The sequence below is a fragment of the Micromys minutus genome (assembly GCF_963924665.1).
Source record: "Micromys minutus genome assembly, chromosome: 10".
Classification (NCBI taxonomy): Eukaryota; Metazoa; Chordata; class Mammalia; order Rodentia; family Muridae; genus Micromys; species Micromys minutus.
In genome coordinates, this window is record NC_137979.1 from 62,403,230 (window position 1) to 62,428,398 (window position 25,169).

Sequence of the window (25,169 nt, forward strand, 5' to 3'; positions counted from 1 at the left end):
TCTTTATATAGTCTCGACGGACTGGCCTTGAACACACAGATCCTACTGCCTTTGTCTCCCAAGTACTGGGATTAAAAGTGCCACCTTTAATCTATGCCACCAAGTCTGGCCCAAGATAGGTTTTTCTAGTGGCCTCTGTTGGGAACACACAAGCCTACAGAAATGCTCAGTGATCAAAAGCAGTTTCCTGGGGTCTGCCAATATCAGTGTGGAGACTCGGGTGTCCGTAGGCCTTCACCCTGCCCTGTGGTACAAGGAATCAGACCCAGGCCTTGTTCTTGTAGGCAAGTGTTCCACCATAGCTACCCTGCAGCCTATGCTTTTGAGGTTGAAGCAATACACCAGGGTACTTGAAGCATCTGTGGTCCTTCCTAGGAAACTGCTTGGTGCAGAAATATGAAAGCCTTCTCTGGAGTTGACCTGGGCCATCTATGTTTTTTCTCTGGGTAACTCTGGCTGTCCTCTGCATGCCTCCCCACAGGGCTTTTCCTCCATAAAGGCTTTACTCAGCCTTGCCCCAAGTGTGTGCTGTAGCCTGTAGCTGAACCTGTCACATTATTGTTAAGTAGGTCAGTAGCTTATCTAAGTATCTAATACTCCTGAGTCTTCCTGTTACATCCTCCAGAATCCTTAGCTTAGGGCCTATGTGTCATGGTGTGTGTGTGTGTGTGTGTGTGTGTGTGTGTATGCTTGCACGCATGTACTTGTGCATACCTGCATGTGTGATGTGTGTTGAGCATGTGATGTGTGTGTAAATATATATCTGCTTATATCTGCTTGTGCATGCATGTGCAAGTGTGTGAGCGTGCATGCATTTGTGTATACATGCGGGGTCAGAGGACAATTCTCAGGGAGTTGGTTCTTTCCTGGTACCTTGTGGAATTTGGGGATTGAACTCTGGACATCATTCTGCAAACTAGTGCCTCTGCCTCTAGACATTTTTAAAATCAGATAGTCTTTTGTTGAAATGATTTTCTTGTTGCCTCTTTACTAGCTGAGCACCCCACTGCACCACTGTTGATGTCACTTACGACGTCATGAGGCTGGCGGCCATTGCATCAGCCCACAGACTGTGCGGTACCCAGGATCTGCCAGGCAGTGTTGGCAGTCTCGTCAGAAACAGTGTTTCCACTGTGTTTAATGTTCTTCTGCTTCTCTTTGCCTCTTGGTGACTCCTTGAGGGCTTCAATGACCAGGGCAGGGGCAGAGGGCACCACTCAGTCTGGGCCTGTCTGTTCTGGACGGTCAGTCTCACTGTAACCCTGAGGCCTTCCAGTCCCCGGTGACCTTGAACTGTCATCACTAACTTTTGGAGACAGACCCAGAGGACTGATCTTGGGGCCAAGGTGGACGCAGTACTGACCCTTCCTCCAGTGCAGGCTTTGATCTCGTTGGGGTCAGGCCTGTGCAGCATGGTGGAGGCGCTGGTGTCAGATGAACCCGGATCCGGCATGACTGAGGAAGTTGCACCATTGCCTCCTCTTCTGTGGACCCTGGTTTGTTCTGAGGCAGGGTTGGCCTTGAGCAGTAGAAGGACAGCTGAGCACCAGCCCCTGCCTCTGGGTTGTTATTTCCACAGGTAGTGGGGTCCTGGCACTAGGCCTTGGTCAGTCTACCTCTTCTGAATGTGTTGAGTGATTGTTTCTTTGTTGTGGTATTGAGTAGTTATATTTAGTTTATGTACTCACTGGCTTTTTTCCAGGGTAAGCCTACGCCTGATAATCACTTTTTTGGTCATATTTCGTGTTTCAGAACATTTCACCTTTCCAGAAAACAGCTGGCTTGGTTTGTTAGCAGAATTGGGTGTGAACACAGTTGAGTTTGGAAGGGGTTTGTTCTTTAAGCAGAATTTCTTTTAAGTAAGTTTTCCTAGCACTGAGCAGTACTCAGCTCATTAATTCAAAGTCAATCCGCCTTCACTAATACGGTTTTCTTTAGCACAGTGCTCGCTTTTAATATGTCAGCATCACATCCAGAAGTTGGTTAAGAGCTGAAAGCTCTGTTGCCACCCCCTAAACTGCAGGCTCAGAACCCTGTGGCGGGGAAGAGTGGGTGTGGACACGGTGGGAGGAAGAGTTATCCAGGAGGCAGCTTCCTTCTGGGGGAGGCAAGTTAATGAGGGCTGTGTTCTTATCTTCAGATGGCTGCTGCTTTACACAGTGCAAACGATCACAGTAGCTTTCTCTTTCCAAAGCCAGCCCCTGAAAGGGAGTCCCAAAGAGCACCTCTTCTCTGAAGAGCTGATTAATGCCAGCTGTGTTTGTTCAGCCCCTCGACTCATTTGCTGGATGCTGGGTGAGCTTAGGAAGCTGGGTCTGCTACAGACTAGGAAGGCTTTGTGAGGTTGCTGTTGCCCCTCTGGATCTACTGTGCAGAGCAGAGCCCATGTGCCCCTTGGGCTTGTACAGAGCTTTGAAAGCAGGAGGCTCCCTGCTGCCCAGACTTCATATGCTTGGGCTCCGTGCCACCCCCAGCCTGTGAACTGGAGCTGAACAGAGACCTGCGGGAGGAACCACCCAGCAAACACCCATGTGGGTTTGCACTGAGAGATATAGCATTGCTGCATTCACCAGCCATGGGAAAGACAGCACATCTTGTGGTAGTGTCCGTCCATCCTTCCTTTCCTCTGTCCCTCCTTCCTTCCGTCTGTCCTTCACAAAAGAAAGAAAAAAGACAGTGCCAGGGCCTGAGCCAGTACCATAGCTGTCCATAGGAATAAATGCACAGCCGCTGAGCGATGCCGTAGCCCTGGGTTCTGGTTTGTTTGTTTTGTTTTCAAATTTGAGATGCTGGTCAATGGAACCTAGGACCTCATGCACACTGTGAAGGTGCTTTCTTCTAAGGCTTAGCCCCAACCTGTCCCTTCAGCCCTGTTATACTCTTTGTTTTGTGTTAGGGCCTCACCAAATTGTCCAGGCTGCTCCTGGACTTGATTGCCTGCCTCCGCCCTTGAGTGCCTGGCATTGCATCCTAGGCAGGCTCTTGGCTTCTAATTCATATCAATATGTGTATAGATTTTTGACTCAGTGCAGTATAGCCAGGGCTACAGAGAGAAACCCTGTGTGGAAAAGCAGAGGAGGAGGAGGAAGTTTCCTCCTTAAAGCTATGAATATTTTCCCAATTATTTTGTTATTGACTCCCAGCTTTTTTTTGGGGGGGTAATTTCCACTTGTAAAAAGTTTCTAAAGAGGAACAGTAAACACCATGGCAGTTTTCCACATTTCTGTGTCAAGAACATTGGAGGACAGGCTTTGTCCAAGTTTTCTTTTTTAAATAACAATTTTAATTATAGAATTTTATAGGATTAGGATTTTTCTGGAGCTCTTCTCATGAGTAGTGGTGGAGTAAACCTGGGTTCTACACACCTCCCTGGTGCCTCCTATTGCTTCCCAGCCCTCCATTGGACAGAGCTAGGGGAAATAACAGGGTTTCCAGGTTTCTCTGTCTTCAGGGACTGCTTAACAGCTTACTAGGAGCCTCCCAGGTTGTAGCTGCTGTTGAACACTAGACACTGGTGCCTTTGAGCTCCAGAAAAGGAGTTCACATTGGTCTCCGCAGGCTCCTTCCCTTGTCCTCTGTGTTGATGGCGCAGAACTCGTTGGTCATGGTGACTGAGAAACAAAGGTTGGATTCACTGGTTTACTCATGAAACTTTTTTTCCATAATATTAAAAAAATGTTTATTAACAGAGACCTTATTTCAGGCACTGAGGTTCTTATTTTCTTATGAGCAAATGGAGAAGTGGGGTCTGGTCCCTGCCCTGTGGTTGGTCCTGCTGGGTGGACAGAGGGACAGAGTGTGGAGAGAGGAGGGAGCTCAAAACCACTCTGTGCACGCCACAGAGGGAGACGCTAGCTTTTTGCTTCTCCTGAGCCTGTGCCCAGCTGCCACCTGGCTGCTTACTTTGAGGTACAAGGGAGGGGCTCTGCACAGGGGTGACGTCCTAGGGAGTAAAAGGGTTTCAGTTCCAGGCCCTGCTGTGTAGGTGGCTCCATACAGCTTCAAGAAGGGAATGGTAAGGCCAGGCGTGGAGGCACACACCTTTATCCCAACCCTTGGGAGGCAGAGGCAGGTCCACAGAGGTTGGGTCTCTGAGACCCAGTCTCAACTGTCCCTCCTCCTAAATGTAACAGTGTATTCTGAAAGTGGCTCCTTTAGGTGTTTACAAAGAAGAGCCCCCTCTGCCATTTCTTGGTAGATGCCTAGTTGCTCTGTCTTGAGAGCAGTAGTCTGGATCACTCATGTCCTTGGCTCGTGTTCAAGAGGGATCTGGCAGGTAAAGGAATGTTCCAAATGCTGGCTGTGCATGGAGAAGCACGTACTGTGTAACATGGGACATCCTGGCAGTCATAGAGTTAGAATACGTTTCAGTGGGGGAGAGGAAGAGTCCTGCGTGCGGCTAACCCTGTATGCACCATCAGTGCCACGTGCAGGCTGTCTTCCTGCCAAGCTGTCCTCACATGCTCCCCTAGTCTCTGAAAGTGGGACTGTCATTGCTGCTGGCACTTCCTTCTCTCCCCAAGAGGAGGGGCAGGGCTGCATCCACCTAAGGAGGACCCAGTTCTTCCTGCTGCACTGCCTGAACCTTGGGGTCCAGCTGCGGCTCCCTGTCCTCACTGCTGACTGTAAACAAACGTCCTGGACCTGAGCCCAGTGAAAAGCCAAGGCCTCTTTTCTGTTCCTGCCCTGCCAGGCTTTCTCCGGCTCCTTCACTGTACAACGCCTCTGCGTTCCTGGATCCTCCGCAGTGTGGTGTCACCCCTGCTCTTTGTGCCCTGTAGCTGCCTGTGAGGCCGCCTAACTGTACTTCAGATGGTGTGACCTGTAGTTTCTCAAAGAGCAAATGTGATGATCTTAGAGAGTGGTGACTAATTCGAGTCCTAGCCACGACCCAGATGGAGTGGTTGTGCCGTACTCATGGCTGAAGTTACCAACAGTCAGATGGGCAGGCCTGGCGGGGTGACCGGCAGCCTTCTCCACCCTAGGCTGTGCTTTCCAGCATGCTGGCTTTGGGGCTGCGCCTGTTTGCAGCACCATCTAGACAGCGAGTGTGCTACTGACTGTCAGCACCCATTTCTTCCTCATCTACTCTGGTTGCAGTTAAGATGAGACGTCACCATAAAATGCTCTCCCCATTTTTAGTTAAACCCTGTAGAGGAGTGGCACCTGCCAATTTTGTATGGTGTTGCCTGCAGAACTTTCTTTATAGAGAGAGCACTCAGCAGAACAAGTACAGGGTTTCCTGGGCCTGGACAGAGGCCTTAGATATAAGCGTGTCCCAGGATGGAGGCCTTAGGTGTGAGCGTGTCCCAGGATGGAGGCCTTAGGTGTGAGCGTGTCCCAGCTCATGTTCATGAGTTTCCTCTCAGTTGCTGCAGTCAGATAAGTCTGGTTGGTGCTTTACATCAGGCCTTTCCTTCTCTAGATTTTTGTTTTGAGATCATTGATGATTCATAATATATTAACAAAATTGGAGCTAATACTGTAGCTTCAGTGAGCTCTTCAAACCCATCGCCACAGTGGTAACACTGTAGGAATCTCTCATCAGGGCTGGGTGGCAGCCACCCTATGTGCACCAACGTTGTGCTCACAGCCCCTGGTTTTCAGCATCTCTAATTCTGTCTTTACGAATGGTATATGAAGTTCAAGGTCATCCTTAGCTACAAAGCGAGTTTGAGGCCAGTGGGGGACACATGAAACCCCATCTCAAAGCAAACCAAACCAAACAGGAAAGGTCGATTCCAGCAGGTGAGGCTGTTCCAGCTGTGGACACTCCACTCGCAAAGGTGGAGCCATTGCTTTTCCTACGTGTGCTCTGAAGGACATGGAGTTTATGCTGTGGGCTTGCTATAGACTTCATATTCAGAGTTCGGGTTTGAGAAACATGTCTGCTTTCCACATTAGTCACATCTGTTCACAGTCCTGCCTGCACTGACAAGTATTTTTCTCTCCACATTCTCCCCAGCATTCAGTATGTGTTGTGTTTCTGCCATTTTGATGGTGCACAGCTGTGCCCGTGTGGTTCTCTGTGTCTCTAGTGGCTGCTGTCTCTGCTGCTTGTTTCTGTGTGGAGCTGTTTGCCATGTCTAACAAGGTTCCTCGGGAAATTGTTTGCTCCTATTTCCCCCGTTTTTGAGATGGTGGTCTCGATGTTTAGCACACTCTGGACTTGAACTCATAATCCTCCTGCCTCCACCTTCCAGGTATCGGAGTTATGGACATAATGTGCCATAATGCCTAGTTTTCCTTTGTGTTCTGATTGGGTTTTAATTATTGAGAGGAATTTGCTTTGTTTTAGATCATGGTAAATATTTAACAAAAAAAAGATCATCCTATTTTTTTTCCATTTAATTCTTTCACCATTTGGAAATGATTTAGGTAGAGCCCCAGCTGCAGCACAGTTGAATGGGTTCTTAGCATGCACACGGTCAACTGAGCTGCGTCTCGGGAGAGGAGCGGGCAGTGAGCTGGGCCTGTTTGCCCACTGGTCTGTGTCTCCAGCACTGAGTCTCTGGCCTCTGGCCATATGACACCAGCTTGAGGGCCCATCCTCTCTGTTGTCTTTCAGAGTTAGCCATGTTGACTCTTTTGCCTTGCTGTATAGATTTGAAGGTTATCCTTCAAAAAGGAAAGCCTGTTGGGGCATGGCACAATGTTGAATGTGCTATGTGGGCAGAATTGCCATCTCCATCTGGTCAGGGCTCCAGTCCACGAACCTGGCTCGCCCCCCTTCTGTAGGATCAGATGTACTGCAGTCTAAGGGGCAACAGCGATGGCCGCCATTTTCTCTGTCACTGTCATCTGTCCTCAGGCCTATGAGAGGAGGTTTCCTACATGTCCTTTGATTCCAATGTTCGTGGACAGTGACACCGTGAGTGAATTCAAGAGTGAAGATGGGGCTATTCATGTCATCGAGAGGCGCTGCAAGCTGGATATAGACGCACCCAGGCTGTTGAAGAAGGTAGCTGGAGGACACTGGGAGTCTGTGAGGTGATGTCTCGCTCACCGAGGAGCTGTGGAACTGACTGCTTTTTCTCCTTATCTTTTCTTCAAAGATTGCAGGAGTCGATTACGTTTATTTTGTCCAGAAAAACTCCCTGAATTCTCGAGATCGCACTTTGCACATCGAGGCCCACAATGAGACGTTTTCTAATCGGGTCATCATCCACGAGTACTGCTGCTATACGGTGAGTGGCCCAGCTCGCTGTGGCTGCTGGGCCTGGTGCGGACAGCAGGGTAGGGCGGGGCTCTGTTCTTGAGCAGCTGCTGATTCCCCTTCAGCTGAATGCTACAGTTGGGGACGTGGTGTGGCATGGGGGGAGGGGCTAGTGTGACAGTCAAGGCTGCCAGCTGATGCCCTGTCAGGGGCTCACTCTGTACCCTGTCTTGGAATTTGCTGTGTAGACCAGGCTAGCCTTAATTTGTCACTGTCTTCTTGCCTTGTTTCCTGAGTGCTGAATTTTACTTGTTCACCATTACACTCAGGTTCCGATTAGTTTGTTTTGTGTTTTGAAACAGGGTCTCACTGTGTAGCCCTGGATGGCCTGAATTCACTCTGTAGAGTGGGCTGGGCTGGAACTCAAAAAGGTCCAGCTGCCTCTACCTCCCAAGTGCTCTGACTAAAGGCATGCAGTACCAAGGCCAGTGCCCTGATTGGTTTTTAAATATGAAGAGTTTTTTCTGACCTCGTTGTGACGCTTTAGAAGTGTGTTTTGAGGCCGAGATTTGTGTGTCTTTGTAGGTAGAACTCTGAACACCTGACCAACTTGGTCTACACTGCGAGGACCAAGTTTTAGGAACTTCTCTCCCCAGAGGATGAGAATAACCCCCTCCTAGTCTCTCCCTCAGCCGTTAGCCTCCTGCACCATCCTCCACAGACCCTAAGTGACACACCGTGTCCTCATCCTGTGTAGCTCTGCCCCTTCCTCACACACCAGCCGTCCGCTGCTCGCTGTGCCCGGCGCCCACTTCCCCCGCTTGGCCCCTCTTCATAGCACTGCCTCCCAAGCAGCCACGTGATGTTCTCACCTCTTATATATGAGGTACTTCTGTCTCTAGTGCCTGAGCAGCACAGTGTGGCTCTTCTTCTGTCCCTGTGGAGCCACCACAGGTGCTGGGTGAGCAGATGAGGAAGACTGCGATGAAAAGCCGTAGTGAGGCACTTAGGGACAGTCATAAGACAATTCCTCAGAGCCTGTGTCTGTCAGCTGCGTCGGGTGGGTTTTTGCCCTGCTTCCCTCCTTCCTCATGACAGTGATGTCATTAAGCGTGCCTCTTCTGGGTGCTGGTCTGCTAGTCACAGACAAGTGGTGTCTCTGTTTGTAGCATTAGTGGGAACGGGTTCTCTCCACCTGCAGGTTCACCCTGAGAATGAAGACTGGACCTGTTTCGAACAGTCTGCAAGTTTAGATATCAAATCCTTCTTCGGTTTTGAAAGTACAGTGGAAAAAATTGCCATGAAACATTATACAAGCAACATTAAAAAAGTGAGTGTCTTTCTTGGGATTTTATGGAAAGGGAAATGGGAACCTGAGAGAACCATGGCTTGTGCCTTCTTTAGTCTTATTTACTTGTGGAGACAAGATTTCCACATTTACTCAAACCCATGACCCTCTTGCTTCAGCCCCCATATTATGGATACAAGTGCACACTACCGCACCCAGTGAGGACCATGGCTGGGGTGGGAGGTGGGGCTGGGAATAGAATTCAGGGCCTTCCACCACAGAGCTTCTTCCACAGCCCCCACATTCCTGTTTGGTAATGTCTTACAAACTGGTGAGGGAGAGAAGTCTGGCTATTGGATGCCTGCTCACCTCAGCCCTCTCACCTAAAGGGGAAAGAAATCATCGAATACTACCTACGGCAGTTGGAGGAGGAAGGCATCACCTTCGTGCCCCGCTGGACCCCACCCCCCGAGGGGCCTTCATCAGAAACATGTTCATCAAGCAAGACTCAAACCACATCTGTAGCTGTCCTTGTCCCAGATGCTGCTGCTGTCAAGGAGGGGCTGAGCGGGGAGAGCGTCAATAGCCCAGGAACAGCATCTGAGCCGGTGGTGGGAACCCCTGACGGTGAGCCTGGCCCGGCTGACGGGTATCCATGGGCCTCTCCCCTCTCCACGGCTCTGCCCAGCCTTGTCTCCTCAGACAGTCCACCTTGCACAGAGGAGAAAGTCTGTGTGCTTCTGGCCTTTCCCTGACCCTCACACTTAGTGCACATTCATATTACTCTTTTAAACAAGTTATTTCTAATGTCCACACCCTGATTGGTGGCTGTCAGTGACTGTAAGGTGCTGTCCTGTCCACAGCTTTCCCGTCCCACAGCTTCTGTGCTCCTGTGTGGCTCTCCGTGCTCAGGGACAAGTTTTACCCTCTGATGATGGCTGCTTAAGGCTGGGAGGACCTCCCGTTGATATTGGGGGTTCACTGAGGCACAGAGCAGTTGAGAGAGAGACTTGCCAGTGGTCACACAACTGGTGAGGGGCTGGGTTGAAGGTACAGGGCTGGCTGTGCTGAGTGATTGGCCTGTCCTGAGCAGCTCTGAGTTACAGACAGGGCTGGAAGGAGGCTCGGAACCTCTCTGTGCTTATCGGGGATCTCATCTTAAAGACTACTTACTCACCCGTGCTTATCGGCGATGCCTCCCTAAACACTGCCAATGCCGCCACCCCCACTCCTAGCACACCCTGCCCATGCCAGCCCGACAGAAGGGCTCAGGGCTCTCTGTGGTAAATAACGCCATGCACGTTAAATTCCAGATAAATTAGATGCCGACTACATCAAGAGATACTTGGGTGACCTGACTCCCCTCCAGGAGAGCTGCCTCATTCGACTTCGCCAGTGGCTCCAGGAAACACACAAGGGCAAAGTGAGTGTGGCCTCGTCAGTTCAATCCTGGAGGAGTTCTCGTGGGATGTGAGAACTGGGCAGGGGCTAAGTGACCACTCCCACGGTGCCTGCTCCTCTGAAAGCCCAAGAGTGTGGCTGCTGGGACCCCACATCCTCAGGGCAGAGCAGCCATGGCGCGCTTCACAGACCAGGGCTGAGCGTAGCAACCTCAGAACGCCAAGCTGCAGAGCCGAGTGTCTGCTGCTGAGGGGCCGGAGGCTCGACATGTTGGAGCGTGTTTAAAGTACGGTCCTTAGCACGCAAAGAAATCAGCTTCGTCGTGCCGTTTTTATGCACACGTGTCGTTAACTTCATTGTTCAGTACGGTGTCATTCCCCATTGCAGTGGGACTTTGATGTGACTGTGGAAGAGTCAGCCCCACAGGCGTGAGGGTTACAGGAAGCAGGCTATCTGGCATGTCTGGCCAGCTGTGGACAGTGTCAGATAAAGGGAGCTGGGCGTCACATGTCACTGGCCTGGTCCACAGGGCTTGCTTGCCAGGGTTTACCGGTGCGCAGTGAATCCCCAGCCGTTGGGAAAGCAGCCACAGAGGAGCAGCCACCTGTGTGACGGCTGTGTGGTGAGCCAATGCTTTCCTGTGGGTGAGCGTAGTGCGGGAAGCGACATCAGAGGCCTTGGGGCTGATGCATGATACAGCAGAAAACTCGGCCCCAGCGTCCAGGAGGGGCTGTTGTGCCTTTTCCCTTTTCTTTTTAAAAGACATATAGGTAACTGGTTGATTAGGATGAGAATTAATTTTTATTTACGCACTTAAATAGTTTATTCTCTGTATTTTGTGTGATTATCTTGCATGCATAGCATGTACATGCAGTGTTTGTGGAGGCCAGATGAGGGCATCAGACTCCCCAGGACTGGGTGACAGATGTTGTGAAGCCCGGTGACAGCTGGGAATTGAACCCGAGTCCTCTGAAAGAGCAGCCAGTGGCTTAACTGCCGAGCAGTCTCTTCAGCTCCCTCTTTATTTTCTGGGAGAGTCTTGCTCTAGCTGAAAACCTTAAATTTTTTAAAAATTATTTTATGTTTGTGAATGTTGTGCTTACATGTACATCTGCATAACAGCATATTTAACTACGGATCTGCATCTCAGCCCCGAATACTGGAAAACTTTTGGTCCCTTTGTGTCAGCCACCCAAGTACTGGGGTTATGTGTGTCCACCCTCCTTCCTCACGCACACTCCACTTCCACATGACTTTGGTTCTTTTTCAATGGTCGATGCCAGGTCAGCAGTATGGCCCGGAGGGGCCTGAGAGGTGTGGCCCCCACTCAGTGTCTGCTGTCATTCCAGGGTGTGTACCCATGAGGGAGATACCTGGCCCAGAGCAGGCTGGGAACACAGCCCCAGCCCTGCTCCTTACTCAGGCAGGCATCCCGTGGATTGACGGTAGTGGATTCTAGAGAATATTCTGGAGTGTAGCACCACCATCCTGTCCACACCAGCATCTGTACCGTGTACGGAAAAGCGATCTCACTGCCAGAGTGTAGAACTGAGGCTGAAAGTTTAGGTGTGTTTGCAGCCTGGTGTGTTGGTGTCTGTCCTTAATCAAGGCAGAGGCGGGCGGGCCTACCTAGTGAGTTCTCTCCAGACCTTCATAGTGAGACCCTGTCTCCAAAATAAACCAATAAACACAAGAGACCAGTTTGCCTCCCCCAGACCAGACTTTCTGAAAAGTCTGAAAAAAAGGATGAAAACCAAGCATTCAGGATTGTTGTCCCAGCACTCCTAGCTTTTAACTTTGTGAACCGAGTTCTCCAGATTATTGTGACACCTGGGGTGAGTGTTTTGTCATGGGATGGACCCTGGGTCTTGTGCATGCTGGGAAAGTGCTGTACCCCAACTGCACCATCCTAGGAGCACTCAGTGCTGTGATCAGCTCACCGTCGGCAGGAGGTAGGTCGAGGTTTGACCTCTTGCCCAGCGACTCTGCGGTGGCTTAAAAACCTCTGTTCTCCTAGATCCCAAAGGACGAGCATATTCTTCGGTTTCTTCGAGCCAGAGATTTTAATATTGACAAGGCCAGAGAGATCATGTGCCAGTCTTTAACTTGGAGGAAGCAGCACCAGGTGGATTACATTCTGGACACTTGGACTCCACCCCAGGTCCTGCAGGACTACTATGCTGGGGGCTGGCATCACCATGACAAAGGTAAGCATGCTTACAGCTCAGCGCTGTCTTAAGTGCCACCTGCATGGCTTCTGTAGCCCTGCAGCAAAGGTGGGTGGGGCCTTCCTGACGTGACTGGCTGGGAGACCCTTCATGAAGCTCATTCACACCCAAGCCTGAGCAGCCAGGCGTTGCCTTCCTTGCCTTCTGTTGTAAGTCTAGTTGAGAGAACAGAGTGTGTGCTGCACTTCAGTTGCATGGTGCTGACTGGACAACGGTGACCGCCACCTTTATAGTAGCTGAAAGCCGCCTGGCCTGGTCTCTGCCGTAGAGGGCTGAATCACCGTCTGGCGCATGTCTGCCCCCTCTGGAAGGATCTGCTCAGGAAGCTCCCTCAGCTCCCACACCTGCCTCAGCCCTGTGGGAGAATGCACCTTGTTAACAAAGTCTTCTCCGCTGCCTTCCAAATCAACGATTCCTGGATAACTGTGAATGTAGTTCTCCAGGTTAATTGTAGCTTTATCAATTATTGCTTTTGTTTTAATTTTTTTAAGACAGGGTTTTATGTAGCCCAGGCTAGCCTTGAAATCTCTTGAGTAGGCTTTGATCTGTTGAATCTGTTGATTTTTGTCTTTAATATTGTATACAATTAAGGGGTGACGGTAACTTCAGGGTTTCTTCTTGATACAGGTGCTATGCTCTTTATGCAGCATAGGCTAAATTTGAACCCAAGATCCTCTGCCTTAGGCTCTTGAATGCAGAGACACGCTAGAGACACTACAGCACACATGACTTATTTTCACTGAAAGCTTTATTGGAAGGTTAAAAAGTTTTCATGGTAAGATTTTGACAGACAGCTGTGGCAGCTCACACCTCTCATGCAGCATTTAGGAGACAGGCAGATCTTGAAGCCATTCTGGATAATACAGTGAGTTCTAGGGCAGCTGGAGTTACAGGAGACCGTGTCTCCAACAAGATTGACAAGTGGCTTTTACTGAATGTCAGAAGAGCCTGTGTGGTGACTGTTTCTAATCTCACCCCTTGAGCAGCAGAGGGAAGGTAGTTCTGTAAGGTCACGGTTGGCCTCATCTACCTAGCAAGTTCTAAGCCAGCCAGAACTCCACACTGAGGTCCTGGGCTGCAGGGGGAAGTTCTGCAGGAGACAGATGTGAGTCCCAGGCACAGCAGATTGGTGTGTTGAGGAGGCTGAACTCAATGCTTCCTCCTCCAGCATGGCTAGGGTCCAGGGCCACTTCTGCAGGAAGTGCTCTGGGCCAAGATCTTCTCTACTCTGGTGGGTCATAACAGGTTCTACAGTGAGTTAGGGGGCAACACTGGCTGGGGAACTTCCGGGTTTCCATGTGTACATCCTTGGGGGGGAAGGCTGGCTTAAAAAAAAAATCTTGACCATGATTTATAGAAAAATTGTTTTAGAATTAAAAAGCCAAAACGGTGTATTCATAGAAATGATGTCCCTGTAGTGAACACTGAGCTCAGCAGCGCTGACGATCAAACAGGAATGGGGAGTCAGACAGGCTGCACCCAGCTCAGTCCCCCTTGGCCTGCCCCAGCCAGCAGTGTGAGCCCGGGGGCCTGGGGAGTCAGACAGGCTGCACCCAGCTCAGTCCCCCTTGGCCTGCCCCAGCCAGCAGTGTGAGCTGTCAGCTGAGTTTTAAACCTTGTATATCTGTTTAGGTGCTACCCTCTCCATGCTGTCTCGGCACAGAAGCCAATCTCTTCCTCACAGTATCCCGAGCACAGGGAAGCATCCAAATCCAAGGTGTCACAGTCGAGGGACCCTGCACAGAGCTGCTTGTGAGGCTCTTAGAGATGCGTCCTGACAGTCCTCACCACAGCTTCCTCTGCCTTTGCTTACAGATGGACGGCCACTCTATGTGCTCAGGCTGGGGCAGATGGACACCAAAGGCCTAGTGCGCGCTCTTGGAGAGGAAGCCCTACTGCGATACGTAAGTGCTCAGCTGGCAGTGCCAGGCTGAATGCTGGCCTCAGTTTTGTTGCCAGCAGGACTGGGCACCACAGCTGGCTAGTCAGACAAGTGTGCATGTTCCACACTCGGGGAGATGTGCTCCACATAAAGGCTTCTGAGGAGGACACAGCACGAGCCTCAGGAGATAGTTAGTTCCTGCCACCTCTGACTCAGAGTGGTCACCATGCCACACCTCTTCCTGATCTCTTTCTGCTGACCCTTCCGGATTATAGGCTGATGGCCTCTTTCATAGACTGCTGAGCTGTCCAAGACCCACCCTGTCTCTCCCTAAATTAGCTGCACCCCGGGTTCAGAGAAGAAACTGTCCTTTCAGTTTGAAAACAAAGAATTAGGAAGGCAACCCCATATCCCCAGCATTCACAGCTCTTGTTTTGCTGAATATTCTTGTAGTACCTGTGCCTCAGCCACACTCTCCCCTCACCCCTACACAGTCTCTCTCTGTCTCTCTGTCTCTCTCTGTCTCTCTCTCTCTCTCTCTCTCTGTCTCTCTCTCTCTCTCTCTCTCTCTCTGTCTCTGTCTCTCCTCCTGTATGAAACGAGCTTGTTCAAACAGCCCACATCGGTGTTGCCGCTCTTTCTTGGGCCACCTGCTTTCTCTGTAGTTGCCGCTCCTGTCTATTCTCTGCAAGTGAAGTGTTTGTTGTCATGGGGTGTGCCGAGAGTGCGCGAGTCCCACAGGACCTGTCACCGGGCCTTAATTCCCCTCTGTGGAGTCTGATGCTACTTTTGCCTTCTGGAACTGACCTTTGCCACGTGGGCCTCTGCTTACAGGTTCTTTCCATAAACGAAGAAGGCCTGAGACGATGCGAAGAAAACACCAAAGTTTTCGGCCGGCCAATCAGGTGGGTGGGGCCTTGTCTCTTCAGCTATAAAGAACAGGAACTAAATTAACTACGCTTCCTTGCTCTTTGGCACCACAATCTGATAGTCACTGTTTACCACATGAGCTAGAAGGTTGAAAAGCAAGTGATAAAGTCAGTGCCAGGCTTTGTTTTCGTCACTCTGAGGTGCCAGTCTGCATGGTCCTAGGAGCTAGACTGCCAGTGAATTTTTGTTGGGTTTGGTTTTGTTTTGGGCTCCCCCTCCCCTATCCTTTTTCATGAACCAACTTCTAATTGTGGAATGCTCTTGTGAAGAGCCCAGAGAAAAACCTTTAGAAAAGAAAAGCCAGGCATGGTGGCTCATGCCTGCAATCCAACCCTTGAGAGAAGAACAGGAGGGTCTTGAACCTATAGTTCAAGGCATGAGACCCTGTGTCAAAGGAAGTGGACCCCGACTTGGGTTGAGTGGAACCGGTTCTGCCAGGCTAGGAGGTTCAGGGCTCACAGCCCACAGCTGCTGGTTCTGTTGGTTCCTGAGGCAGCTCTAGACTTGTGGACACTGCAGTTTCTGCAGCCCACACTGTCAGATGCCTACTGTCTGCTTTGGCAGCTGGCCGGGGAGGTGGCACCAGCTCAGCACTCAGCCGCTCTGAGGGGGCTCTTCAGTTCTTTTGTTGGAGTTTCAGAGCTAGGGTCTCATTAGCTGACTGTCCTTGAACTCCTGATTCTCCTGCCTCTGCTCCCTGAGCACTGGGATTTCAGCAGTTTGTAGTCTGTTGGGACTTCATCTTGTAGTTCAGGTATTGTTCCTGTCTTATTGAGGGTCTGTGTTTCATACATATAGCTATAAATAAGGGTTTACAGTACTTTAATTTTTTAAAATTGGTATATTTAGGAATAGCTGTAAATGACTTTGTTATCGAAGGAAGAAAATTAAATCTATTAATAAAACATGTCTTCATATAACCCATAGCTCGTGGACCTGTTTGGTGGACCTTGAAGGACTGAACATGCGCCATCTGTGGAGACCGGGGGTCAAAGCCTTGCTGCGCATCATAGAGGTGGTGGAGGCCAACTACCCGGAGACGCTGGGCCGCCTCCTCATCCTGCGAGCCCCCAGGGTCTTCCCTGTCCTCTGGACACTGGTGGGTTTAGATGTCATTCCGTAGCCAGCCGGGCATGCTCGGTTCAGATCTCCCACTGAGGTCCCAGTTGTGTAGGAGAAAGCAAACAAACAGATGCAAGTGGGAAATAGAGCAGGCTTTTCCTGAGGCCACGTGCTCTGCCACAGTGTACAAAAGCTGTCACCTCACCCACACATGGTGTCACACGCAGGCTTAGTCTCTGAAGCTCACGGCTCAGCAGATGAAGTTACTGCTGTGTCTGTTCACTTGCAGGTTAGTCCATTTATTGATGACAACACCAGAAGGAAGTTCCTCATTTATGCAGGAAATGATTACCAGGGTCCTGGAGGCCTGCTGGATTACATCGATAAAGAGATTATTCCCGATTTCCTGAGTGGGGAGTGTATGGTACGTATGAGCAGGAAGGTGTACATTGCACTAAAGGTTTTCTGACCTTTTGGTTGGGTCGCTGGCTCTATCTCGTTGAATATCGTCTTTGGCCCTGGGCTGACTTGGCCTGAGGCACTGGGGGCTTTGTTGATGATGCACATTTACGTAGACACTTAGGATGATTTGTTACTGGACCCCACGGCACACCTTCCTTTATTCACACAGCATTGTGTGACTCAACGTCTCAATGGCGTCAGAGCTACACATTTCAGAACTATAGCTCTTACATGATTCTGGTGTGTGTGTGTGTGTGTGTCCATATATGTGTGTATGAATGTGTATAGGCCAAGATTGACCCGGTTGGTCTCTACCTTGTTATTTGGGGCAGAGTCTCTCATTTGAACCCAAGACTCATGAGGTGAGTGCATGTAGCCAGCTTGCTCTAGGATCCCTGCCCTCCAGGTCTCATGATTGGGAATTACAGCGAGGCTCCGCTGCCCACTCAGCATTTACAGAGGTGCTAGGGATCCAAATTCTAGTCCTCACAGTTCTGTGACCTACACCTCATCTGTTGAGCCATCTCCTCAGCCTTTTAAAAACACTTGCAAGACAACAGAAGAGTTGCTGCTCTCTTTGTAGATTTGGGGTTTAAAGAAATGAGGTAATGGATAAATAGCCCGAGCTCTCAGCTTACAGACCCTGTGCTACGGTGCAGGAATCTGATGCTGGGCTATGTAGGCTCACGCCAGCAACTTGTCAGGAAGCCCACAGAGTTATGTGACTGGCTCCACAGCACACAGTAGGAATGGAAGCAGCAGGGAGTCAAGGTTCTTAGCAGGTTCTCTAGTCACACTTGACAATAATGTTGGTCTTCTGAGGTGTATGCCCTGGGGTTGGCACATGGTTTGGCTGAAGAGGTGAGCTTCAGTTGCATGAGGGAGACTGAAGATGCCATTGCAGTAGAGAGAGCAGTGGTGAGGATCAGGGTTAGCGCACAGGCGGGCTGTGTCACCCTTGACTGCTGTCACAGGAAAGCTAGCTTCCCGCGCACTTCTGCAAAGGATTGGACCAGAAGGACGGACTCACGGCTGTTGTCATGCCTCTGTTGGTGTATGCCGATGTTGTGATGCTCAGAGTCAAGCTGAGGCCTTCTGAGGCCTGTTCTAACCTCTCCACAGTGGCTTCTCAGCCTGGCTGTTGGAGAGGCCATTTATAAGCTGTTGACTTGCCTGTGGACAGAGGGCATTGAACTGCCAGGCTGGCCCTGAGCTCACAGCCCTTCAGTCTCAGCACTCTGAGTGCCGACTGCAGGCTTCACTAGCAAGCCTGCTTCATGCCAGTGTTTGTGGCTCAGTGACTGTAGGGACACGGTGCTGTGCTACAGGCTGGGCTGTCATCATCCTTTCCATGGAGTGGCTTCTGAATTGATAATCTAGAGAGTACTTAGATTTTATGCACCTGAATGTGAGTTTGTTTTATGAAGGTCAATTAGAAAATTTATGGTAAAAACAAATTCCAGTTCAACATAGGTTTTTGAAGTAAATTCAAAAGAAGTAGTCCCTTGTTAACTTTCAGCTGATGCATTAATTGTTTGGCCTGGGTTACATAGGAAATTTGCTTTACCTTATCTTGGCTGTAATGTTTTCCTTCTTTTTCATGGTGCTAAGGATGAAACCAAGAGCCTTGTGCATATTGGGCAGTGCTGTGCTGCTGAGCCGCACACACAGAGAGAGTGTGGCTCAGGAGCCAAGCTGACGGAGTGACCGCCCAACCGTATGCGTATGCCGATGTGTCTGTTAATTCTCATGTAGATCATCTTAGTAACTGAGCTCCATTTCTCATGAATATTAGTGTGAATCCTGTGGTAAACCAGTATCCGTGTGTTCTCATTTATTCAAAGTAAAAACACATGGATTTAAGTGGCTTTGGAAATAGTTTGCTAAGTACTACAGACTATTTGATAATGTTGACAGTGTTCTCTATTTTCTCAGCTGTTCCAGGAGGTGGGTGTGGGGTGAGAGGCAGCCTGGCCTTAGCGCCCCTCTCACTGCTGTGCTTGCCTCTCTAGTGTGACGTGCCAGAGGGTGGACTGGTCCCCAAGTCCCTGTACAGGACCGCAGAGGAGCTGGAAAATGAAGACCTGAAGCTCTGGACAGAGACCATCTACCAGTCAGCCAGCGTGTTCAAAGGAGCCCCACATGAGGTGCCTACCTTGCAGCTTCTTCCTCACCCAGATAGGGCTTCCCTCAGGGTCCTGGGCTTCTTTTTCTGGTCTTGCTCTTTAGGTTTAGTTGGCACTGATGTCAGCAGTGGCAATACTGAAGGGTAGGGCAGCCTCAAAAGGACACTTCTGTTTGGCCAGATCATTCTGAAAGCAGGTTGGCCCATTGACTATTCCCCTGGAGCTCCTTGACCCAGCCCAGAGTGTGGCTTGTCTGGGAGGGCTGCCCCAGCCCTGCATTTGATTGGTCGGTTAGGGAGGGCTGCCCCAGCCCTGCATTTGATTGGTCGGTTTGGGGAGGGCTGCCCCAGCCCTGCATTTGATTAGTCGGTTTGGGGAGGGCTGCCCCAGCCCTGCATTTGATTGGTCGGTTGGGGAGGGCTTGCTCACTCATCACCTGTGTTCCTCAGTCTTTGCTTTGCTGCCGTTTGTCAATCTGTTTTGTCAGTGTGAGGGGAGTGAGGAGAGATGGACCTTGTTTTCCTTCTGCCAACATGGGCATGGTGGCAGGTGCAGAAGCTACAGTGGTCCTGGTTGACATGTCCCCCTAGCCTGCCCATATGGCGTGGCATTGCTGGCTCACCTTTGCTTCGCTGTAGGGCAGGTGTGTTGCTCAGCGTTCCTGGTGGGAGGCAGTGCTGTGTACAGAACAGGCCCATCTGTCAGTGTGCTGCTGGCTCCTTGGTGACTTTGTGCTGTGCAACCCAGGGTCAGCTGCCTAGCAATTTCCGTACCTGGTGCATTTGCCCCATGAGCTGCAGGTCCACGGAGGCAGGCTAAAGCGTGAGCCTGGGGCTGTGGGAGAAGAAACAGGCACAGGTCCCGTCCCGTGCAGGGAACTTTAGAATCACTTGCCTTCATTCCTGATAGGCAGGCAGCTGTCAGTTTATCGTGTTGCAAGGCTCAAGGGCTCGTTGTGTTTCCTGTGAATCACAAAGCACCGTCCCTGTCGAAACAGTAAAAGCGTCCTTCTGCCTTGGGGTATAACTAAGTGTGCATCAGAGGCAGTGCTGCCCAGAGTGAAGGCTGATGTCAGAGTCCCGGGTGCTCATCTGCCTGTGGGGAGCTGCTCTGATGAGACTACCCTGCATCCTTTAGTGCTGCCTCCCGCTTTGGGAGAGGCCATTGTGCCTCTCGATCTGCTGTTATGCCTTTCAGAGGTCATGGAAGGGTAGGGGAGGCAAGGCGGTGGGCACACGGCCACTCCTGAAAGTGAGGCTCATCCTCCTCACAGACCTGCTCCTTCCTCTGGGACACTCGAGGTTAATTCAGAATAAATTCCAGGTTTGGGGTAGATACTCTGCATCCTGGCATCACCGAGGGCACAGCTGATCTCTGCACCCCTTTGTGTGCCTTTGTTCCCCACAGCACCCCCTGCAGCTCTGTCTGTGCGAGGGAGGCTCGCAGCTTGTCTGCTCCTGTGCTTTTCTGACGCGTAGGGAAGTGGGGCTCAGCTTGCCAGCGGTTTGGCTCTTTGGTGATACCTTGCAGGAACACTGTTTGATAGAGGGGTGGATAAGCTGGCAGTTGGGCATCTAGATGGTTAAGTGACCTGTGGCAAAGAGAACTGCCCATTTGATCTGTCCTGCCCCTCTGCCAGGTCACACTTCTGAGCCACAGAGCCCCTGGAGCGGGGCTGTCCCTGCAGCAGTTGCGGCCAGGCCCTGTGCTGGGGACTCACAGGATCTCTTTCTCTAGATTCTCATTCAGATTGTGGACGCGGCCTCAGTGATCACCTGGGATTTTGATGTGTGCAAAGGCGACATTGTCTTTAATATTTACCACTCCAAGAGGTCTCCCCAGCCACCCAAAAAGGACTCGCTGGGCGCCCACAGCATTACTTCTCCAGGAGGGAACAACGTACAGCTCATAGACAAAGTGTGGCAGCTGGGCCGGGACTACAGCATGGTGGAGTCCCCTCTAATCTGCAAAGAAGGAGAGAGTGTGCAGGTGAGCCTGCGGTCCAGCAGTGTTGCATACTCTGTCCTAACAAGGAGGTATTCTGCCACCAGGAGAAAGGCACAGGTGGACTGACTAGTGCCAGGAAGCCTCAGGATGCCCAAGGGCACGAGGAAGAGAAACCCGAGACCAGAGTAAAGTGTGCATTTCCCCAGAAGTACACATGCCCCATTACCAGGTGACTGAGATGTGACTAGGCATGGCTGGGCCTCCAGAGGACAGTCACACGGACAGACGTAAGAAAGGAAAAAGTGCAGAGGGCACTGTCGGCTCCTGCTAAGAATCTTCACAGCCCTATACTGTGCTGGCTCATGTTGGCCCTGCGGCTCTCCCCCTGCGGCTCTCCCCCTGCGGCTCTCCCCCTGCGTGCAGGCTCCCAGGCTCCCGCGGTGCCTCTGGCCTGCCTCTGACCGCAGGGAGCACTTGCTCTCCCTCCAGCTGAGGTTTTCAGAAGTAGGCTGCCGTGCACTCGGTCTGTGACGCAGCCTAAAGGGATCTTCCCATCTTGAAAGCTGGCTCTGCCTCTGGATCTTTAGTCCGGAATGGAAGAAGTCACTGGAACAGATTGCCCAGATGTGCCAGGAAGGTGACAGGACAGTGGCAGAGAAGCTGCTCCCTGACCAGATAGATCTAGATGGCAACCTGCAGCTGGTCTCTAGAGGCTGCAGGCTGCTGAGGTAGTAGACGCAGTGCATGCTGCCTTCCCTGACAGGCGAGAGCACAGGCTGCCTCAGTGCCTCGTGGGTGGAGGGCATCACTAGGTTGTTTGCTCTTGACAAGCTCTCAGGACACCCCTCTCCTTGGATCTTGACAGAATGTCCTGAGTTGCTGCTGTTTACTGTTACAGGGCTCCCATGTGACCAGGTGGCCAGGCTTCTACATACTACAGTGGAAATTCCATACCATGCCAGCGTGCGCTGCCACCAACCTGCCCCGAGTGGACGACGTGCTGGCCTCCCTGCAGGTCTCCTCCCACAAGTGCAAAGTGATGTACTACACAGAAGTGATCGGCTCTGAGGATTTCAGGTTCGTGCCTGAGGGGGGGGACGCTCTGGCAGCCGGGCTACTGTTCACTGGCTACAGCTGTCTGGGCCGTAGGAGAAGGGTGTGCACTGTCACCTGTGGGCAAACCAAGGGAAGCAGACCCTCCAGCGGGATATTCCTGTCCGGTCCCTACCAGAGCCAATGGGCGAGGAGCAGATAGACATGCTCCGGGGTCAGCAGGCATGGTGGTGGCTCAGGGCAGCTGCTCACTCCTGGCTTTTGGTTGGTTCCATCTGCAGAGGCTCCATGACCAGCCTGGAATCCAGCCACAGCGGGTTCTCACAGCTCAGTGCCGCCACCACCTCCTCCAGCCAATCACACTCCAGCTCCATGATTTCCAGGTAGTGCTGCGAAGCCTGTGCCAGTGCGGAGGGCACCTCGACTGCTGTGCTCCACCCACCCCAGGATGTGCAGACTTCTCCCCTCTAGATAGCAGCTAGCTCTCCAGATGGTCACTAGTCACCTGGTCCCCAGACCATCTTGGCAGGCAGTTTTAACTCTACCCCTAACTTTAACTCAATAGCCATAGGTTGTGTATATACAGCGTGCACAAAATCAAACCGAGCACAAGGGCTCTCGAAAGAAAAGTAGTTTATCCACAGCAAGAGACTGGCTGGTCTCAAATGTTGATGCAAAAAAATTTTCCAACAAACTCCACCTTGTCCACTAGTGAATGACTTGTGTGATACCCTTCAGAGACGCACCTCCTCCTCCACGGAACTGAAGCTACGGCAGGCAGCCCTTAAGCTGCAGCGGAGCCGAGAGGTTAGTGGAGGTGGCCCATGGATCCAGGACAGTTCTTGAGCTCCCTTTCCTCTAAGGACTTGGCAGCCTGCAGGAGCACCTGGTCCTGGGGCAGAGCCAGCCCACTCCTGAGCAGGCACTCGCGGTCCAGAAGGGGCTGCCAAGGCTCCTCTTGACTCCCGACAACACCGCCATCATTAAACATTGCTTTCTCTTTCCTCCTCTTCAAATCTTTTGATATTTTTCAGAGCAAAATTTTTCTCTCCATAAACTTGGGGGAGGGGAGAAGGGAGGATTCTTTCCCTCTGCTGAGTGCTGCCTTTCCTCCTGCAGGCGGGCAGCTCTGTGCCCTCCAGCACCTAGGGTCCTCAGTCCTCCCAGCACCCAGGGTCCTCAGTCCTCCCAGCGCCCAGGGTCCTCAGTCCTCACAGCGCCCAGGGTCCTCAGTCCTCACAGCGCCCAGGGTTCTCAGTCCTCACAGCGCCCAGGGTCCTCAGTCCTCACAGCGCCCAGGGTTCTTAGTCCTAGCACTTAGGGTCCTCAGTCTTCCATCACCCAGAACCCTCAGCCTTTAGCACCCAGGGTCCTCAGTCCTCCCAGCACCCAGGGTTCTTAGTCCTCCCAGCACCCAGGGTTCTCAGTCCTCCCAGCACCCAGGGTTCTTAGTCCTCCCAGCACCCAGGGTTCTCAGTCCTCCCAGCACCCAGGGTTCTCAGTCCTCCCAGCACCCAGGGTTCTCAGTCCTCCCAGCACCCAGGGTCCTCTGTTCTTCCAGCACCCAGGGTTCTCAGTCCTTCCATCACCCAGGGTCCTCTGTCCTTCCAGCACTTAGGGTCCTCGGTCCTCCCAGCACCCAGGGTCCTCTCTCCTTCCAGCACTTAGGGTTCTTGGTCCTCCCAGCACCCAGGGTCCTCTCTCCTTCCAGCACTTAGGGTTCTCGGTCCTCCCAGCACCCAGGGTCCTCTCTCCTTCCAGCACTTAGGGTCCTCTGTCCTTCCAGCACTTAGGGTCCTCGGTCCTCCCAGCACCCAGGGTCCTCGGCTCTCAGCAGGGTGTTTGGAAGCAGTAGGTCACACTTGCCTTTGGAAGTGTGACTGTGCAACCTCTAGCAATGCTCTCCAGGGTGGCGCATGGCTTGCAGTGGCCTTGGGTATGTGGGTAGGCGTTGTGGCTGTGTCTGTAGGTGCTGTGTGTGCATGAGGGAGTGGGTGCTGCTGGGGAGGGGCCGTAGGGCTGCGCTTGTTCTGTTTCATAGAAGCGGATCAGAGGCTGGGGCTGATTTGTCCTTTTTTTTTTTTTAATTTTCTGATCCTGACTTCTCGAAGCCTGCTGTTAGAGCAGCTTCTCGGTTCACGGCTTTTATGGGGGAAAGCATGCTTCTTCCTGAGCTATCTAGAAGTTGCAGGTGGCTGATCTCCAGAGAAGGGTGCAGGATCTGTTTGTATGTGTGGTAACAGTGTCTAAAGATGTGTGCCGAATCCGTGTGGCAGTGGCTGTGTGGCGGGAGTGGACTCCCGTGAGGGTGTTGCTCTGAGGTGTGACTGGCCGTGTAAGCGCTCTGAGAGGCCGTGGCATGTCGGCAGCATGAGGAGAGACGGTGCGGCAGCCTGGCTTGGCCGCTGAGCCCCCTGGCTCCTGGCACCCGGAGCCATGCTTGGGCCTCTGGTTGCTGGCCTTTCGGTCCCATTGCCGTGCGTTTCCTGTGCGTGGGGCTGCTTGGACACGGCACAGCAGGGCTGTGGCTGCGGTGTCCATACTGCTTGCAGTCAGGGTTTCCCACTCCAAGTGAAAGGACCTGAAGATGCCCCCTGCTCTCTCTCTCTCTCTCTCTCTCTCTCTCTCTCTCTCCCCCTTCCCCTCTCCCTTTCTCTACGTCCCAGATGGCGATTTTGCTGACAGCCTCCAAGAAAGTGCTTCACTCAACAGCCCACATGTGCCCAGGGATGTTTGTAGACCTATCTGAGCCGCAGCCAAGTCCTAGGCTGAAGAGCTGTTTCCCTTAAGTCCATTCAGAAGTGTCTCTGTGCAGCCCCTCAGAGCCGAGAGCATCTTTAAGAGCTCAAAGCACACAACTACACACTCACAGGTCTTCAGCTTCCTCAAGCCACAGGGCACTGCCTTGTGGGGGGACTGGCTGTGAGCTAATGGCTGTGAGCTAACCGAGTGGCTCGCAGAGCTGCTTCTCCAGAATCCAGCACCCGCCTAGAATGCTGTTCCCTCCACTCTGGGCTCTCCCTGGTTCTAGTGTCTTAATTCACTCTCCTTCCTGAATGCATTATTTGCATATCAAATTCTGTAAATGTTTTGTAAACATATTACCTCACTCTTGGTAATACAATACTGATAGTCTTTAAAAGATTTTTTTATTGTTACAATAATAAATGTGAACTGTTTAAGAAGAGTGTCCTTTTCTTCTTGGGAAGGCCCCTAGGAAGAGAGACTGAGGAGAAAAGTTGCTCGTGCTCAAAGGCAAGGGGAGGCCACACTGCTGAGTGGATGGCAGGCAGTCACCCTGTGCCTCTCGAAGGCCTGTCGTGCCGTTCAGCACATCAGACGCGCTACAGAGCGAGTTGTAGGATAGCCTGGGCTACATGCCAAAACCCTGCCTCACAGTCTGGCTCCCTTTAGGACATTAGGGGGCTACAGTGACCTCATTCTGGCTCTCCTGTTTCTGGAGTCTGCAGAGGCAGCAGAGCCCAGGACAGCAGGGCACAGGTCAGGGAGGAAGGTTGTCATGGTCTTTGCAGGGTACAAAGCCAGAACCTCCTCAAAGGGAAGGACAATCTTCTGTCCTAGTCAAGTCCTTCATCTGTCCTTACTGGGGCACAAATGGGGGGGGTGGTCTGAT

At 51.7% G+C, this 25,169-nt stretch overlaps 1 protein-coding gene across 2 annotated transcripts in view; it reads left to right on the top strand.

Moving 5' to 3' along the window:
* Nucleotides 1-24,698, top strand: part of SEC14L1 (SEC14 like lipid binding 1) — a 42,027-nt gene extending 17,329 nt beyond the window's left edge. For both annotated transcript variants that reach the window (XM_080923284.1, XM_080923285.1), the window contains 15 exons: nt 6,812-6,961; nt 7,056-7,187; nt 8,358-8,486; nt 8,834-9,071; nt 9,758-9,867; nt 11,863-12,052; nt 13,889-13,977; nt 14,790-14,860; nt 15,813-15,984; nt 16,237-16,371; nt 18,422-18,556; nt 20,273-20,524; nt 21,381-21,559; nt 21,817-21,918; nt 24,202-24,698. In XM_080923284.1, the coding sequence (XP_080779410.1) occupies nt 6,812-6,961; nt 7,056-7,187; nt 8,358-8,486; nt 8,834-9,071; nt 9,758-9,867; nt 11,863-12,052; nt 13,889-13,977; nt 14,790-14,860; nt 15,813-15,984; nt 16,237-16,371; nt 18,422-18,556; nt 20,273-20,524; nt 21,381-21,559; nt 21,817-21,918; nt 24,202-24,217 (2,100 nt within the window). In that variant the 3' untranslated portion in view covers nt 24,218-24,698. The remainder of the gene's footprint in view (nt 1-6,811; nt 6,962-7,055; nt 7,188-8,357; nt 8,487-8,833; nt 9,072-9,757; nt 9,868-11,862; nt 12,053-13,888; nt 13,978-14,789; nt 14,861-15,812; nt 15,985-16,236; nt 16,372-18,421; nt 18,557-20,272; nt 20,525-21,380; nt 21,560-21,816; nt 21,919-24,201) is intronic.
* Nucleotides 24,699-25,169: the final 471 nt, after the last annotated feature.